At 33.3% G+C, this 16,219-nt stretch overlaps 1 protein-coding gene across 2 annotated transcripts; it reads right to left on the bottom strand.

Moving 5' to 3' along the window:
* Window positions 1–3,443: 3,443 nt before the first annotated feature.
* LOC123918643 (tRNA-specific 2-thiouridylase MnmA) lies at window positions 3,444–7,319 on the bottom strand. Of its 2 annotated transcripts, none has more exons than XM_045970724.1 (11): window positions 7,163–7,319; window positions 6,470–6,830; window positions 6,278–6,352; window positions 6,132–6,185; window positions 5,901–5,979; window positions 5,682–5,809; window positions 5,398–5,481; window positions 5,148–5,231; window positions 4,740–4,891; window positions 4,034–4,184; window positions 3,444–3,949 (listed from the first exon to the last, which is right to left on the bottom strand). In XM_045970724.1, exons 2-11 carry the CDS (start codon window positions 6,782–6,784, stop codon window positions 3,635–3,637), a joined length of 1,437 nt encoding a protein of 478 aa, XP_045826680.1. In that variant the 5' UTR covers window positions 6,785–6,830; window positions 7,163–7,319; the 3' UTR covers window positions 3,444–3,634. The 2 variants fall into 2 exon arrangements, with proteins under 2 accessions (XP_045826680.1, XP_045826681.1); XM_045970725.1 differs by having other exon boundaries at window positions 6,470–6,846; window positions 7,163–7,312.
* Between the last annotated feature and the right edge of the window lie 8,900 nt (window positions 7,320–16,219).

Raw genomic sequence — 16,219 nt, 5'->3', positions numbered from 1 at the left:
ACATTCAAAACCTACTACCTCCTGCGCTAAAGTGACAAGCAACGAATCCCTCCTACTCAAAGCATCAGCTACTTTGTTAAGGGCTCCAGATTTATGTTGAATAATAAAAGGGAACTTCTGCAGAAAACTAACCCACCGAGCATGCATCTTGTTGATCAGTTTCTGACTATGGAGAAATTTCAGAGCCTGGTGATCAGTGAATAAAATGAATTCTCTATGAATCAAGTAGTGCTCCCACTGGCGAAGAGCTCTAAAAACAGCATAAAATTCTTGATCATAAGTACTCCATTTTCGACGAGCTTCACTCAACTTTTCACTAAAGAAAGCAATTGGTTTCTTCTCCTGAGACAACACAGCCCCTATTCCAATTCCGCTAGCATCGCACTCAACTTGGAACACTTTATCAAAATCAGGAAGAGCTAAGACAGGGGCGGTACACAACTTTTCTTTAATCAAGGCAAAACTCTGCTCCTGCTCAAAACCCCAATTGTATTTTCCTTTCTTCAAACATTCAGTGATTGGTGCAGTGATAGTGCTGAAATCTCTGATAAATCTTCTGTAGAAAGTAGCCAGCCCATGAAAACTACGTACTTCAGTAACTGATGTAGGTGCAGGCCAGTCTCTGATAGCCCTCACTTTCTCTTCATCCACCTGAATTCCATCTTCACCAACTACAAACCCCAAGAAAAGTAATTTGTTGGTACTGAACGTGCACTTTTTCAGGTTAATGTACAGCTGATTCTCTTGTAACACTTGCAAAACTAGCCTCACATGTTCCAGGTGTTCTTCCTTGATCTTGCTATAAATCAGAATATCATCAAAATAAACCACCACAAAAGAACCAATAAAAGGACGCAGAACCTGATTCATCAACCGCATGAAGGTGCTAGGGGCGTTAGACAACCCAAAAGGCATCACCAACCACTCATAAAGTCCATCCTTACTCTTAAAAGCTGTCTTCCATTCATCTCCAGGTCTAATTCTTATCTGATGGTACCCACTTCGCAGATCTATCTTTGAGAACACCTTGGATCCTGCCAATTCATCAAGCATGTCCTCTAAACGGGGAATTGGAAAACGATACTTGATAGTGATCTTGTTGATGGCCCTGCTATCAACACACATCCTCCACTGATTTCCTTTCTTAGGCACCAAAAGGACTGGGACGGCACAAGGACTCATGCTTTCACGGATAAATCCCTTCCTTAGTAAATCCTCAATTTGCTCCCTTAAAATCTCATTCTCTTTAGGACTCATGCGATAATGAGGAAGGTTTGGTAGGCTTGAACCTGGAATCAAATCAATCTGGTGCTGAATATTCCTCATGGGCGGTAAGTCATTTGGCAGCTCATCTGCAATCAACTCGTTGAAATCCCTTAGAATTTCTAAGATTTCCCCTGGAATTGGAGCCTCTTCTTTCACAGTACTCATCACCCCTTTGAAAACAACTGGACAAAAACAATTAGCTTCTCTGACAGCCTTATCAAGTTTCCTCTCATCCTGAGTCATCACTAGGAAACTAGATTTCTTGTCTTTCGGATTCTTATCAAAATGTAAAATAGGAGCCATAGCAATTTTATGAGTGCCCCAAGTAAACATCATCACATTATCCCGTCCCCGGTAAGTAATATCATTATCAAACTGCCAAGGCCTACCAAGTAAAATATGACAAACATCCATATCAATAACATCACAAAGTACCTCTTCTTTATAATGTTTGCCAATGGAGATGGGAACTCTGCAGGACAGCGTCACTCGTACCTGGGATCCCTTGCTGACCCAGCCAAGGGCATATGGCTTCTCATGAGGCTCTGCGGGCAACTTAAAATAATTCACCAATTTTTGTGACACTAAGTTCTCTGTGCTCCCATTATCTATTATGAGATCACATACCTTATTCTTGACAGAACAATGAGTCTTGAATAAGTTTTTGCGCTGACCTTCTTCTTTAGTTGCTAGTAACATCCGCTGCAACACAAAATTCACCCTTTCATAAGATTCTTCTTCAGCAAATTCTACCTCTGCATATTCATCCTCATCAGGCTGCTCTGTCTCATCATCATCGTCCCTTTCTCCCACCACAGCTGCAACTCTCCTTGATGGACAGACATTGGATCGGTGACCTTTCCCATTACATCTAAAACAAGTATCAATAGTGGGTTTGGCATATGGATTGTTTTGTTTTTGGGCTGGGGCTTTGCCTTGTGGTGCACTGCTAGAACTACCAGCTGCCTTATTACCAGGAGTAGAATCCCTGGCTGCTGCACTTTTCTCTTTGTCACCTGATGATTCAGTATTATTCTGGGGAGAATACTTTCTGAAGGAGGAGAAATTTCTGGGCGATTTCTCCATCAATTCTGCCTTCAAAGCTAGGTTGGACGCTTCAGCAACGGTCCAAACGGTTTGCAAACCCATCTTCTCCTGCAAGGATCCTTTCAATCCACTGATATAACGAGCCACTTTCTGATTTTCTGATTCACCCAATTCATTACGTTCAGCAAAACGCAGAAATTCAGCGGTATACTCTGTCACTGATCGCTTGCCTTGAACACATTCAATATACATTTTATACAGAATTTGTTCATAATCTTCAGGTAAAAATCTCTCAAGCATCAATTGTTTCATCTTCCGCCAAGTTCGAATGGGATTCTTTTTCTGCCTCTTCCTCTGAACAACGAGTCTGTCCCACCAGACAGCGGCGGTACTTTTCAGCCTGATTGCCACCATCTTAACCTGTTTGTGCTCAGGGACGTCCATGACGTCGAAAAATCTGTCAACATCAATCTGCCAATCTAAAAATTCCTCTACTCCCATCGTTCCGTAAAACAATGGAATATCTGCTTTCACGCGGTAATCATGGTGATTGCCACAATCGTTTCTTTCTTCAGTCACGACCTCCTCCTCTTCTGAATTCGAATCATCCATCGTATGATTGTTTCCACGACCTCCTCCCCTGTTCAGATTGATTCTGTTGTTGTTGTTAACGTTGTTGTTGTTGTTGGATAACGTCGTCACCTGTGTTGTCAGAGCGGTGATGGCCGCGGTTAAAGCCGCTATGGCACCATCAAACTTTGTTTTCGTCACCGGTTGATCTCCCATCTGATCACTTCACGAAAGAACAGGGGAAACCTGCTCTGATGCCAACTGACGCAGTACGGAAGCACTAGGTTAGCAAAACGCTAAACCTAATGGATAAAGACAAGCCGCAAACACAAACTTGTCAAAATAGGGTTTCGGAGTCCACCGAAAGTTGAGATAAAACTCGAATAATTTTATTGAATAAAAAAACTGCCCCTCAAGGCTACAATGGTTTGGTTTAAATAGTAAGGGAAATAATAAAAATAGTAAATCTAGAATAATAAAAATAGCAAATCTAGAATAATAAAAATAACAAATCTAGAATAATAAAAATAACAAATCTAAATAAACCCTCCTACATCACTTTCACTTTCACTTGGGGTAGAGGATCCATTTGCCCTTCAAAACCATGTAGCATCCCTCCTTCCAAAGGACTGATGGAGACTGGTATCTATCATTTTTTACATAAGTGAATTCCTCACAGGTATATATGTATGCACATAGCCAAGTCTACATGTTTGGTTCTGCGGGAGCAACTCTAGAATTTCTTAATCCCCTATGATGTGGAACAACAAACTTCTTGTGGGTTATCTGGTTTAACTTTTATCTTAACTGGATTCCCAATCTTTGATTTATCTTTCATTCTTGCAATTTCTAAAGCTTTTGCGCATACAGGATAACTTTGATCATCCCCGGACTCCAAAATCACACCAGATCCAATGCATGTTCTTCCCTCATAGAAGGCTGTGAACTGCCCAGCTGCTAGGCCTTGATCATCTTCAGATATGCGGACAACAGCAGATTCAATTACATTATCTCCTTCAAGTTCCATTTGTAAGTTACAATCATAGAACCCAGGACCATGTCTCACCTGAAAAGGTTAAGAAGTACTGTAAAGACGGAAAACATATGTAATAATGGGGAAGAGAAGTTGATATTCAAGATATCCATCTACCTTGCATCGAAGCTGACTTGTTTGGCTAGGGGGCAACCCACTAAGCCATTTTAAAGAGCCAACACGGAATATGCACCTTCTTTTGTCAAAGGAAAAGTAGTTTCTGGACACAAAAACTACATTGTTTTTAACATCCTTCTCAACAACATACCTGCATAAGATGACAAAAGGGGAATATTTTTTAAACAAGGTCCAAACTGAGTAATAGGAATGAAAGAAAAAAAAATCAAATCACTTGAGGTGGAGAGAAAAAATTGCAACTTTCCAGATGATCAATCGAAGTTAAGAAATACATTACAGCAAACTAGGATAGATTCAAATCTCCATATTGCTACACCTACCTGATAGGAATCAACAGGTATTATTATAGAAAATGGGGAAGAATTCCCTTTACTACAGAATAAGCCAATAAGGGTAGCTCATTGAGGGTCTGCCCACATCCCGATGTAAAAAGGCCCTAAATCACTCAATTAACAAGATGCCACTCTCTGAGACTCAAACGTCTCCTTCCTACTATAGGTGACATTGTGACAAGCCTTATTTATTCCCCCTATCTAACCCAACCTAATTAACTTACTAACCTCGTAAGTTAACAGTAACAGATTTATCACTACAATGTGGATCTGTATTCAACATAAAATGGAGCGTATAAAATGTGATAGGAAATTCATCATGAACGCCAAAAAGAAATAGAGAAGGGACAAACCATGGACCTCCAGGTAGCCGTAGACCCTGGCGTTGACCAATAGTATAAAACCAGAAGCCCCGATGCTTGCCCAGGAAATCTCCTGTCTCGGCTTCCAGAATGATACCTTCTTTCTCCCCAATATGTCTTGCAACAAATTCACTGAATTTTATCTGACTCACATTACGCAAACATATAATTGGAAAATAAAATTATCTTCAAAATTTAATTCAAAACAATTATATAACTTTGAACAAAATGATGGCATTGAAGTTTTAAAATAATTTATATTAGACATTGCCATAAGTGTCATTTTATCTTTATCAGCCTCTTTCAAAACGGTTCAGAAAATCAAGAGTATTTATAATGAACCATATATTTGTCAAACATTGAAATAGATATGCAATAAAAGATTTGTTCCCTAATTACCTTGCCCAAAAAGCATATTCCCTGGGAATCCTTTCTATCCTTATTTGGTAGATCAAATTTTGTGGCAAGCCTTCGGACTTCGTCCTGCAGATGATGTGCCAGGAGACAGAGGGTGAAATTTTTTCCATAACATCATGTAGTGCTATAATAATACTGCCTGAATTCTCACGTTTGACATAATAAAATGACTAAACCACTGTAAAAGTTAAATGAAATGTCAATATTGAAAACAGAACTAGTCACAACAAACCTTGGGAATAGAACCAAGTGGAAAAAGAAGTCGCTTCAGCTGGGACTGAGATAGGTGTGATAAGAAGTAAGTTTGATCCTTTACCTGAAATTTCAAACCACATTAAAAACTAGCATGTAAGAGCATCCAACAATGAAAAACTTAATATTACTATAAACATTTTACATAGGTTAGTTAATCAGTGAAGATTCTTCAAAAAATATATGGAAGTATAAAAATAAAACCTACAAACCACAAATGCAAACAAGATATTGTGACCACAAAAGTACATCTCATATTGGTACCGTGTCTTGTGATAGTTCAAGAATAGAAGGGCCATCCATCTTATCTGCAAATGGGTGGATAACCTTTGCATAATGCCCAGAGGCAACATAGTCAAAACCCATACCGCCAATTGCATCCAAAAATGCACCTAACAGAAAAACATTTAATTAATAAAACAAAACAAAAAAACAAGATAGAAAAAACTGCAATTTCGTTAGATCAGATTCAATGCATCATACCAAACTTTATTCTTGTATTGCAAAGAACATCCGGGTTTGGAGTTCGACCACACCGATACTCTTCAATGATGTAAGAAACCTAATAAATAGCTCAAGAAGTCAAATATGAGGCAGAGCCCTTGCTCTACAGTGATATTGGAAGTAGAACATATTCATTAACTTAAATTCTAGTAAAATGGTATTAATTGAGTTTAGAGGGACAAATAGTAGCTGATGGGGGGCATTACATACCACGTTTTTCCAGTATTCATCTGTCAAATGAACAACTTCTAATGGTACTTCAACCTGAAAACAGTGAAATAAATACAAATACAGTTTAAATTTACATTGGTAATGAGATAGCATTGCGTAATGATAAAATAAGATATGAAAAATACCTGATTGCAAACATCTTTAGCATACTTTAAATCATCTTCCCAAGGGCACTCCGACCAGAAGTTCTCAAAATCTTCCTACAGAAAATCACCAAAGCAACGAATACCAATTTCATTATAATTCAAAAAAACGAAAAATTGCATGGCAGAATTTCCAAAGTAGCGTTTAGTGGATGCAAAATTTGGAAGACATACTTGGAACCATATCTTGAGGTAGAAAGCAGTACAAGAATGACCGGCCGCATGGAGTAGTCGCAGAGCAACACTGCTGTCAACGCCTCCGCTGATAAGAACGGCAACTCGGAGTGGCTTTTGTGGCATGGAACAGCGGAGATATGGGTCCAGTTCGGCATTGAGAGACGATGTTGTTTGAAGAGCAGCGGAACAAAAGAGCTTCGAGTTGGGAATACGAAGATAAGGGTTTCGTGAGCGTAGTTTTTGGTGTGTAATGCAAGTTACAGGGAGAGGATAGAGTTGCCTCCAATTCCACCGCACTGCCACCTTCAACATCTTTCGTGTCTCAGTCTCATCCGCTTATGGTTACGCCAATGTTTTACTTCAAATAAATCAATCTTCTATTGGTCAGTTTGAACTTTTAAGAACTTATTACTCAATAAATAAAATTGAACCTACAAACCTTATAAGTACATCAGAAAGAGCATTTGGATTATATTGTAAATACATGTTTAAAATTAAACCAATCTTAAATGTAAAACATTCACAAATTCAAAAACACAAAGATTGAAATTGGGTACACTTAGAAATAAAATCAAACACATGGAGTGCATTAAAATCAAACCAAACTTAAATGGAAGGGGAATCATGAATAGTCCAGTTCGAATTTCGAAAAGAAAATAAATTCTTAAACGATGGTAAAACAACACGAACCTGAGGAAACGACGGCGGTTCAGCGGCGGGGCAGTGCTAACACGGCTATAGAGTGGAGGCGCGAATGGTAAAGCAGTGGTTTCGCGGAGAAGATAAGAAGTCTCGTGGTGGCCGGAAATGGTGGAATGGTGGGCCGAGAGGAAGAAGATGAGTTTTTGTCAAATAACCGATTATCCCAAAACCTTAAGGTGTTAGGATAGAGTCATATCAATGGTTTTATATTATTTCTAACACGCCCCCTCACGCAAGAGCCCACTTGGGCTTGAAGCGTGGATAATGCATAGGCCCACCTACCATATGTTTAAATTCCACTTTTTAATTAGAAAGTGAGGGGAGCGGGGATCGAACTCTAGACCACTTAGTCATAGAGGCTTTGATACCATGTCAAATAACCGATTATCCCAAAACCTTAAGGTGTTAGGATAGAGTCATATCAATGGTTTTATATTAGGCTTAATTAGTCTTTTGGTCCCTTAAAGACATTTTAGGTTTTACAATGGTCCCTTAAAGAAAAAAAGGTCCGGATTGGTCCCTTAAAGACACATCCGTTTCTCAATTGATCCTTTCTGTCAATTTTTTACAAAAAACGTTAGTTTTAATTGATTGGATTGTGGATGTCATTAAGTGTAAGTGGTCTACCAAAAACCTTATTAATTTTTAAAATTTTAACCATTGGAATTTTTTGTTATATTTGGAGTTAAAATTTAACGAAAAGGACCAATATGACAAACATATATGTCTTTAAGGGACCAATCCGAACCTTTTTTTCTTTAAGGGACCAATCTGAGCCTTTTATATTATTTCTAACAGTTTTGAGTGAAAGAAGAATAAGCAAGCATGCAATTGGGAAGATAGGGAAAGGAAGAAGAAGCACACGTGACTTTTTTAAAAATCACTTTTATAATGTATTATTTTTGGATTAAAAATTTTGGAAAAATAAATTATAAAAATGAAAAATTAGTATAAATAACTTATCTTAATGTTTTGAATCATAACTTTTCTTAATGTTGTTTAAAGTATTTTATTTTGGTGAATTCTTCGGTACACATATTATGTGGATGTGTACCGGTACACTGCTGATGTGGTTAACAAGTAATATAGTAATTAATGCATATTTGTCAACAAAAAAAAAATAATGCAGATTTTGTTTCTTTATTAAGTTTTTTATATTAAACACTACTTTTTAATATTGGCAAATGTATCCTTCCACAATAAATCAAATCATGCATCATATATTTCAACTTATATATGATTTTCAACAAGTTCAAATATTTTAATATTATTCTAATATCTTATAAATAATATTAATTTAGTATTTTGTATTTTCTTAAAAATTAAAATATAATTTTAATAACTTTTTTAATTATTCAAACAAAAAAAAAACTTTTAAAATTATTAATATGATTGATCCAACTACGATTTTAATATTTCATTTTTTTTAATATTATTAGTTTATAAAGATAAATATTCATTTACCACCTAATCATTAGTGCATATAATTATTAAAAAATATTTATTTTTTAGTAAAAAAAACTTTAATTTTTTAATATGTTTATATATTTTATTGTAATATTTTTAATTTTTAGTGATTCGTTATATTTTACAGGGTTAAATAAGTTTGTTATCGATACAAAATTACTAAATTTATTTTTTATCTTCATAAGAAAATGTCATGTTTTGATCCCCACAAAATGTTTATGCATGCAATTTTGGTCATGTTGTAAAGTTAAAGTTAATGTATATTTCTGATGATTTTGCAAAATATCCGTTACTTGGTCAAAATATCCGTTACTTTTATCTTGATATTTTGATTTAGAAAATTCATATTTAATTCGTCTCATATTAAAAAATACTAAAGTTTTGTAAATGAACTTTTGATATTGTTCGACATGCTTGGTTGTCGAAATTTAAATTCATAAGTTATTGTCAATCAAGTGATATTAAACGACTTGAATGATAAAAATTGAATTACTTAATAAAGTAAGTATAATTAGTTAAGTTTGCTTATGAACTATGTTTTAAGTTGAAGGGTTTGATCTAAATTTTTTTATTTCTGTTGACACAATAGTCATTTCATTTGAACTAAGTTTTTTTAAGTCATAGTTAATCTAACTAGTTGAGGTTGAATTGTTTGATTTTAGAATTTGAATTCTTAAGTGTTTCTCATTCCCACTTGGTCAAGTTGAATAGTGAGATTGAGAATGTTTGATCTCCTTAGTTCCTTTCAGTCTAATTGGTTGTGACTTAACAATCCTTTCATAATAACTAGGTTTTTGGTGTAATAATTCGTCCAACAATATGAGATTGAACTGTTAGCTAGAATGTTGAAATTCAACTTTTTAAGTGTTTATCATTTCAATTAGGTCAAGTTGAATAAATTAATTGAGATGAATTGATTCCCTCACAGTTGAGAAAATTAGTTGAGACTTAACACTCATTTTATATGAATTACGTTTCTTGAGTCATAGTTAATCTAACTAGTTGATGTTGAACTGTTACATTGTCAACATTTAAATTCTTAAGTGTTTTACATTTCAATTTGGTCAATTTATTTCTTTAGTTCTTATCGGTAGAATTGGTAGCAACTTAATAATTTTTTTCTGATAACTAGGTTTTTGATTCACAGGTAATCCAATTAGTTGACATAGAAATGTTATATTGCTAAAAATTTAAATGTCTCGTTCTAATTAGGTGGTATTGAATTGTTTGAGAAAAAAATTAAAATCAAACACGTACAATACAACTGAAGTTGTCCTGTCAAGTCCCTTAAATTTTAGCAGATCAAACGCACCCTTAATCATAATTGGTAGAATTAATCTTTTTTTTTTTTAAAGAATCACACACTACATGAAAACCTCAATTTTCTAATAAAACTTGTTGAGGGATTAAGTAAGAAAAGTCCTCAAACTTATTAGGGGGTTTCTATGGTACATATGAAAAAATTCAATCTACCGGTACATTAGATCAATTAATTAATAAATTAATAATTATTTATTAAATCAAAAAATTATTTGCCGACTATTGTATTACAGAGATAATAATTTCATAAGAAAAGACACAATTTCAATGTTTTATAAGCAATACACAAACGTTTTTACATTTTTTCATAAAAAAAATCAATATTGACTATCATGAGTGATAAAAATTATATTTTTTTTATAATTTTGATAAATAGTATTTAGTTATTATAATATTTTAAATGATAAAAAATGATTTCTTTCGGAAAAATATTCATTTACCTAATAATTTAACGATCTAATATAATATTCATTTACCTAATAGAGGTCTGGATAGGGTTCAATTTGAAATCGACTCGTAGGTGTTGACTGAAGCTATTCGAACGAGGCGTAGTGGTAATTCGGAATTTAGTTTAATTGTTGCTGATATTATCCAAATTATGTTATCGTGTATAAACTTTGAAGTGAAGTTTGTTAGGAGACGAGCGAATATGGTTGCTCATTCACTTGCTCGAGCGGCCAATTCTTGGGCTAGTTTTCGTAGATTTGAGATTATTCCCTTATGTATTGAACATTTACTAGTTAATGAAAGGCGTTAAGTTTGTTTGATTAAACAATAAAATAATTTGAAGGAATATTTTTAGTAAAGGGTAATTTTGGTAGAAACTCTCAAATATCTCAAATATTGTACAAAAAAAAAATTTGAGAGTTTCTACAAAAAAAATATATATATTTGAGAGAGTTTAAAAAAAAAAGTACCGCATATATAATATTTGAGAGAGTTTTTTAAAAAATATATAACATTTGAGATATTTGAGAGTTTCTACCAAAATTACCCTTTATTACAAATATTTCCCCACCTCCCCTTCCCTCCATCTACGTCGAACCAAACATACTCTAAAGGAAAATGCTACTCCATCCGATCCTATATATAAGAAAACGTTTATTTTTTAGATTTATTGTAAAATTGATGTATCTAGATAACATTATAGTCTAGATACATCAACTTTACATTGAATTTAAAAATAAACTTTTTCTTATATATAGGATCGGGGGGGTGTATTTAGTAAGAATTTTTTGATACCCACAACCTAAAACAAAAAAAATCCAACCGCCGGAAATTGAAAAACCTCGAAATTACATATATGAAATAAAAATATGAACTTTACGAGAAATTGAAAGAAATGCTTCAAAACGAGTGGTGCTATAAGTATAAAAAATAATATAAATTGATGAAAAGCAAAAAATTATACATATTAAAACCCTTTTGTCAATTTCACAAAAAAAAAAAAAAAAAAAAACCATTTTGAAATTTTTGTAAATTAAAAATCTCATCTCATCTCTTTTTTTTTTTTTTTTTTTTTACAAAACATCTCTTTTTATTTTGACAAAAGGCAATTTAGGAAATTTCTTTAATTTCCATTTTAAAATTTTTGTAAATTAAAAAAGTAATTTAGGAAATTTCTATTGAAAGAAGTCTTGAAATGACATGTTAAATTATTATTACATGTGGACCAATTAAAATTATACACCTTAACAATGTACCGGTACACGTCCACATAAGATGTGTACCGGAGTGCTCACCTTTTATTTTTTCATTTTGTTATAAATATTTATGAAGAGCGCTGCTATATATAGCGAACGCTATTTCACGAATTTCCACAAACTTCTTCTTTTTAATAACTATAGACCTTATTTTTTTAAGGGTCATGTTAACATGTGCAACAAGGGCACATGTTAAGATTCTAAATATAGAAAATTGCATTTAATGTTAGAAAAAAATTTAATGTTTAAAAAATTAAATGCACAAATTTCAATATATTATTTCTACTTTTGCTTCCTTAACATGTGTCTTTAGTGCACATGTTAACATTTTCCTTTTTTTAATATCTTAAGAAGGGAAAAAAAACAAAGTTGTGTGTGTCATTGCTGACTTGCCGCTTAAAGGTTCCTTTAATCAAATACTCTGTATAACAGCAATCCATAATCTTTCACCGTAGCAGCCAAAACTCACCACCCAAAACATCCTTGTTCCCACTCCCAATAACCCCGACAACGACAACAACCACCACCACCACTACTGCTAACCGTCCTACGAACCATGGTCTGTCCTCGAACTTTGTCGTAGTACTAGCCCAGAAAAGAAATCAACCCAGCAAGAACAACTGCAACAACAACATAATAATAATCACGAAGTGGAAGAAGAAGATCATGCTTCCTTGCCTAATTTGGATTGGTGGGATTCCATCATGAAATATCTTGGGTTTTCATCCTCATATAACAACAATCCAGGTGAATGGTGATAACATTTCTCATTTCTTTTCTATCACTCCACCCCACCTTTGGTGATAACAATGAACTAGAATTTTATCCCTCGAGAACTCCCTTATATATCAGGCTCCAACACTACATACGAGTGATTATAATTTGTTTACACAGAAAATGGATCAAGCAAGGAAAAGGACGGCGACGACGGCAAAGGAACGACAATGAACAAGAAAAGAGCCACAACAAAAAACAGCAAAATACTGTGACAAACACGCAATTGAAATGAGAGAACAACAGTGAAGATTTTGCTTTGAAGGAATTACAAAATCCAATTACAGAAAGAAGAAGGAGGTGTTGTTGTTGGGTTGGACGGTGGAAGTGGAAGATAAAGGGAGTTTTACCGTATTATTTATTTTTTTATTAAAAGAAATTAAATTATTTAAAACCAAGTGGGTGCCCACCAGGTTGCTAGCGCATTCGCGATCCATTCGTGATGATCTTTTCGCTATAACAAGCATTACTCATTTATGAATTATAAAATTTTAAAAAAATCTCTAAAAAAGTTATTTGAAATAATTTTTCATAAAAATTAATTTTTTATAGATAGATTTTTCAAAAAAAAAAAAATAGTTTTTATTAAGTCTACAAATCCTAGCTCAACTGACAGAAATGCCGAAATTGCTAGTGTCGGACGTCGGGGACGGGGTTAATTGTTAGTGCCGGACGTCAAGATCGGGGTTCGAACCCCGATCACTCCACTTTGTGTGTGAGTTTTCAATGGTTTTGTCATTTCGTCTATCAACAAAAATAAAAAATCTATAACATTAATATTTAGTTATTTTTGAAAAACATTAATATTTAGTTATTAAATGTCAAAATCAGTCTTTTAATTATAGAAAAATAAATTTGAAGTAACTTTTGCTATTTTTAATTAGACTTAAATGCACTTTTGATCTTCCTATTTTGATATTTTTAAACTTTTGGTATCTTTTTTAAAACTCAACCTTTTGGTCCTTGTATTTTAAAAATGGCTTAAATATGAAAACAGTCCCTGCAATTATGCCTTGTTTTGATTTTGGTCCCTGTAAAATAAAAAATTAGATTTTAGTCCCTGCAAAATCTCAAAATTTTTAAAAAGGTCCTTGAGTTGGATTTTTGCTGACATGTCAAATTGTTGATGATTTGACATATATTGATTAGGATTATTTGATGACGTGGATATTTACATGTAATTTTCATTTAACTTTTAAATTAAAAATTACATTTTTCATTTTTTAGAAAAACAAGATAAATTAAAAAATGGAAAATTAATTTATATAAAATAGAAATGGGTTAATTAAAAAAGCTTAAATATGAATTAAAAAAAAACAGAATTTAAAAGGAAAAGGAAGAAGATGGAAATCGTAGGGTTCCTCCATTGAAAGGGACAAAATCAAAATTAGGAATGAAAGAGACAAAATCAAAATTAGGATTTGTTGAATGCAAGCTGAAATAGCCACTCTTTTTTTTTTGCCTCGTTTTGGGTTTCTGTCTTAGATTTTCTTTTTTTGCTTGATTTGATTCATTCTGGGTTTTTTGTTTAAATTTGTAGGGAGGGCACTGTTAGTGTTTGTGAGGAACAAGATGAACAAACATAAGAGAGTTAACAGATTTTCTATTTTTTTTTCTAGTTTAAAACATTTATTAAAAACAAAAATGTATTTTGAAACAGAAAAATTAAAAAAAAATAAATTAATTAAAGTCACATCAATAAACAATCACAATCAGCATCTGCCAAATAATCTTAAATTTAACATGTCAGCAATTATTTCAGTTCAGGGACCATTTTAAAAATTTTGCAATTTTGCAGGATTAAAAACAAACTTTTTATTTTACAAGGACCTAAATCAAAACAAGGCATAATTGCAGGGACTGTTTTCATATTTAAACCTTTAAAAATTAACATTTTCTTATGGTTCTCCTCTCATTTTAATGATGTGACATTTCAATTGATGATGTGGCATTGACATGGCAAAGTTGATTAGAAGATGTTATTTTTCATGTCATTAGTTTATTTTATAGTATAATTTATTTTAATGATTAACTAATAAAATTAAATTATTATCAATTTGAATGAAAGGATACCTTTTTTTTTTTGGTACATTGAATGGATACCTTTTATTTAATAAAAAAAAATACTAATAAAATTAAATGGACTCACATAGCGTCACATCGGCGTTCTATTTAACTAATGATTAACTAATAAAATTAAATTGCTTCAAATCCGCCATTGTTCCAAGACCCTCTTGCATCCCTTTCCTTTCCTACCACCGAATCATCTGTCCTTTGTCACGACAACTACGTTTGTCGCAATTTTCAGCATCCTCTCCGTGCAAACCTCATGTCTTTGGTCTTTGAGTTCTTTCAAATGTTCCGCAAGTACGTTTTCGCTCACATTATTTGTTTCAAGATATTCTTGTTGTTAGTTATGCTATTGCTAGTAAGGAGATAATCAGTGTTGTGAAAGTTCTGGTTTTGAGAACTTGGTGTTATGTTGGTTGGTGGGATATGATGAAGAGGATAAGGGCAGTGGCGGCAACGACCGAAGGAGAATGGTGTGTTAGGGAGTAGGATCAATTTAAGTCATGGGAGTTGGATAGCACAACCACATGGGTTGCAAAAACATGGCGATGAGGAATAAAAAGAATAAAAAGGAAGACGAAGAAAACTAAAGTTAGGGATTTAGGTTTTCTCCATCAAGTCATAACCATACATGTGGCGGGTTATTTGTTTGCACAAACCCACTTTGCATAGTCATTAAATTGTTGGGGAGTTCGAGGGAGCTCGGGAGAAACAATGAGACAATGCTTCAGGATCTCAAAGAGACAGAGACGCCACATCCTCATCCAAAACCTAATGGGTCACCTCTCTTATAAATTCAACATTCTTCCCATACATAATCGATGTGGGACTTAACCACTCACATTTGAAACCCAACATAAATACACAAGTGACACATGAGCATTTGGTTTGCTTACCGAGCATCAACTAAACGGAGGGACCAAATCCAATAACGGATCTAAAATATAGGAATTTATAAATAATTAAAAAATTAAAGAAAGGGACTATTTTTAAAAGTCTTCTTAAATGTAGGGATTAAAAACATATTTAACCAATAATTTAAATGAAAGACTAAAAGTAATAATGAGTTTGATATGACAACGGTGGAATCTATTTTATATTTTAAAACAAAAACTAACACCCCAATATTGCATGGACCAAAAGGATGATTAACCTTTTTATTTATATTGGAATTTAATTACATAATGTTAACAAGTAACTTGGGTTTGGAATAGGAAGTGGACCTCATTAGAGTTAAGAGACTTAGTGTTTAGTCTTAGCAAAGTTATATTTATAACTCTATGATAGATAGATTAACCTTTATAGTTTTTAGTAAAGAACTCACTGAGATAGTAAATTTTACGATGTCTAGTTTCTATTTTTTAGATAGACAATTGAAGTAGGAGCACGAGTTTTGGCATCGAGTTATTATTTATTCATTAAAATTTCTTTCTGCTTTGCAATTTAATTAGTACATTAGGATAGATTCAATAGTTTATGATGTAAGCATTTATTGTAATAATTAAGAATTATTCTTTGATTTTTTTAATATCAAAACATAACATCTTTTATTATGATCTAATCAATAATATGAAGTGTTATAACATCGCAAAAGTATATACACTAGTATAAATTCAAATTACAAATGTGAATACTTTCAAATAAAAAAATGAAATAAACAACATGTTGTGAACAATTATATTTCAAGTGTGATTCCTTTACATTTCTCCAT

Source organism: Trifolium pratense, linkage group LG3, assembly GCF_020283565.1.
Source record: "Trifolium pratense cultivar HEN17-A07 linkage group LG3, ARS_RC_1.1, whole genome shotgun sequence".
NCBI lineage: Eukaryota > Viridiplantae > Streptophyta > Magnoliopsida > Fabales > Fabaceae > Trifolium > Trifolium pratense.
Note: the sequence above shows the minus strand (reverse complement) of the source record. Positions and strands in the feature narration are given on the sequence as shown.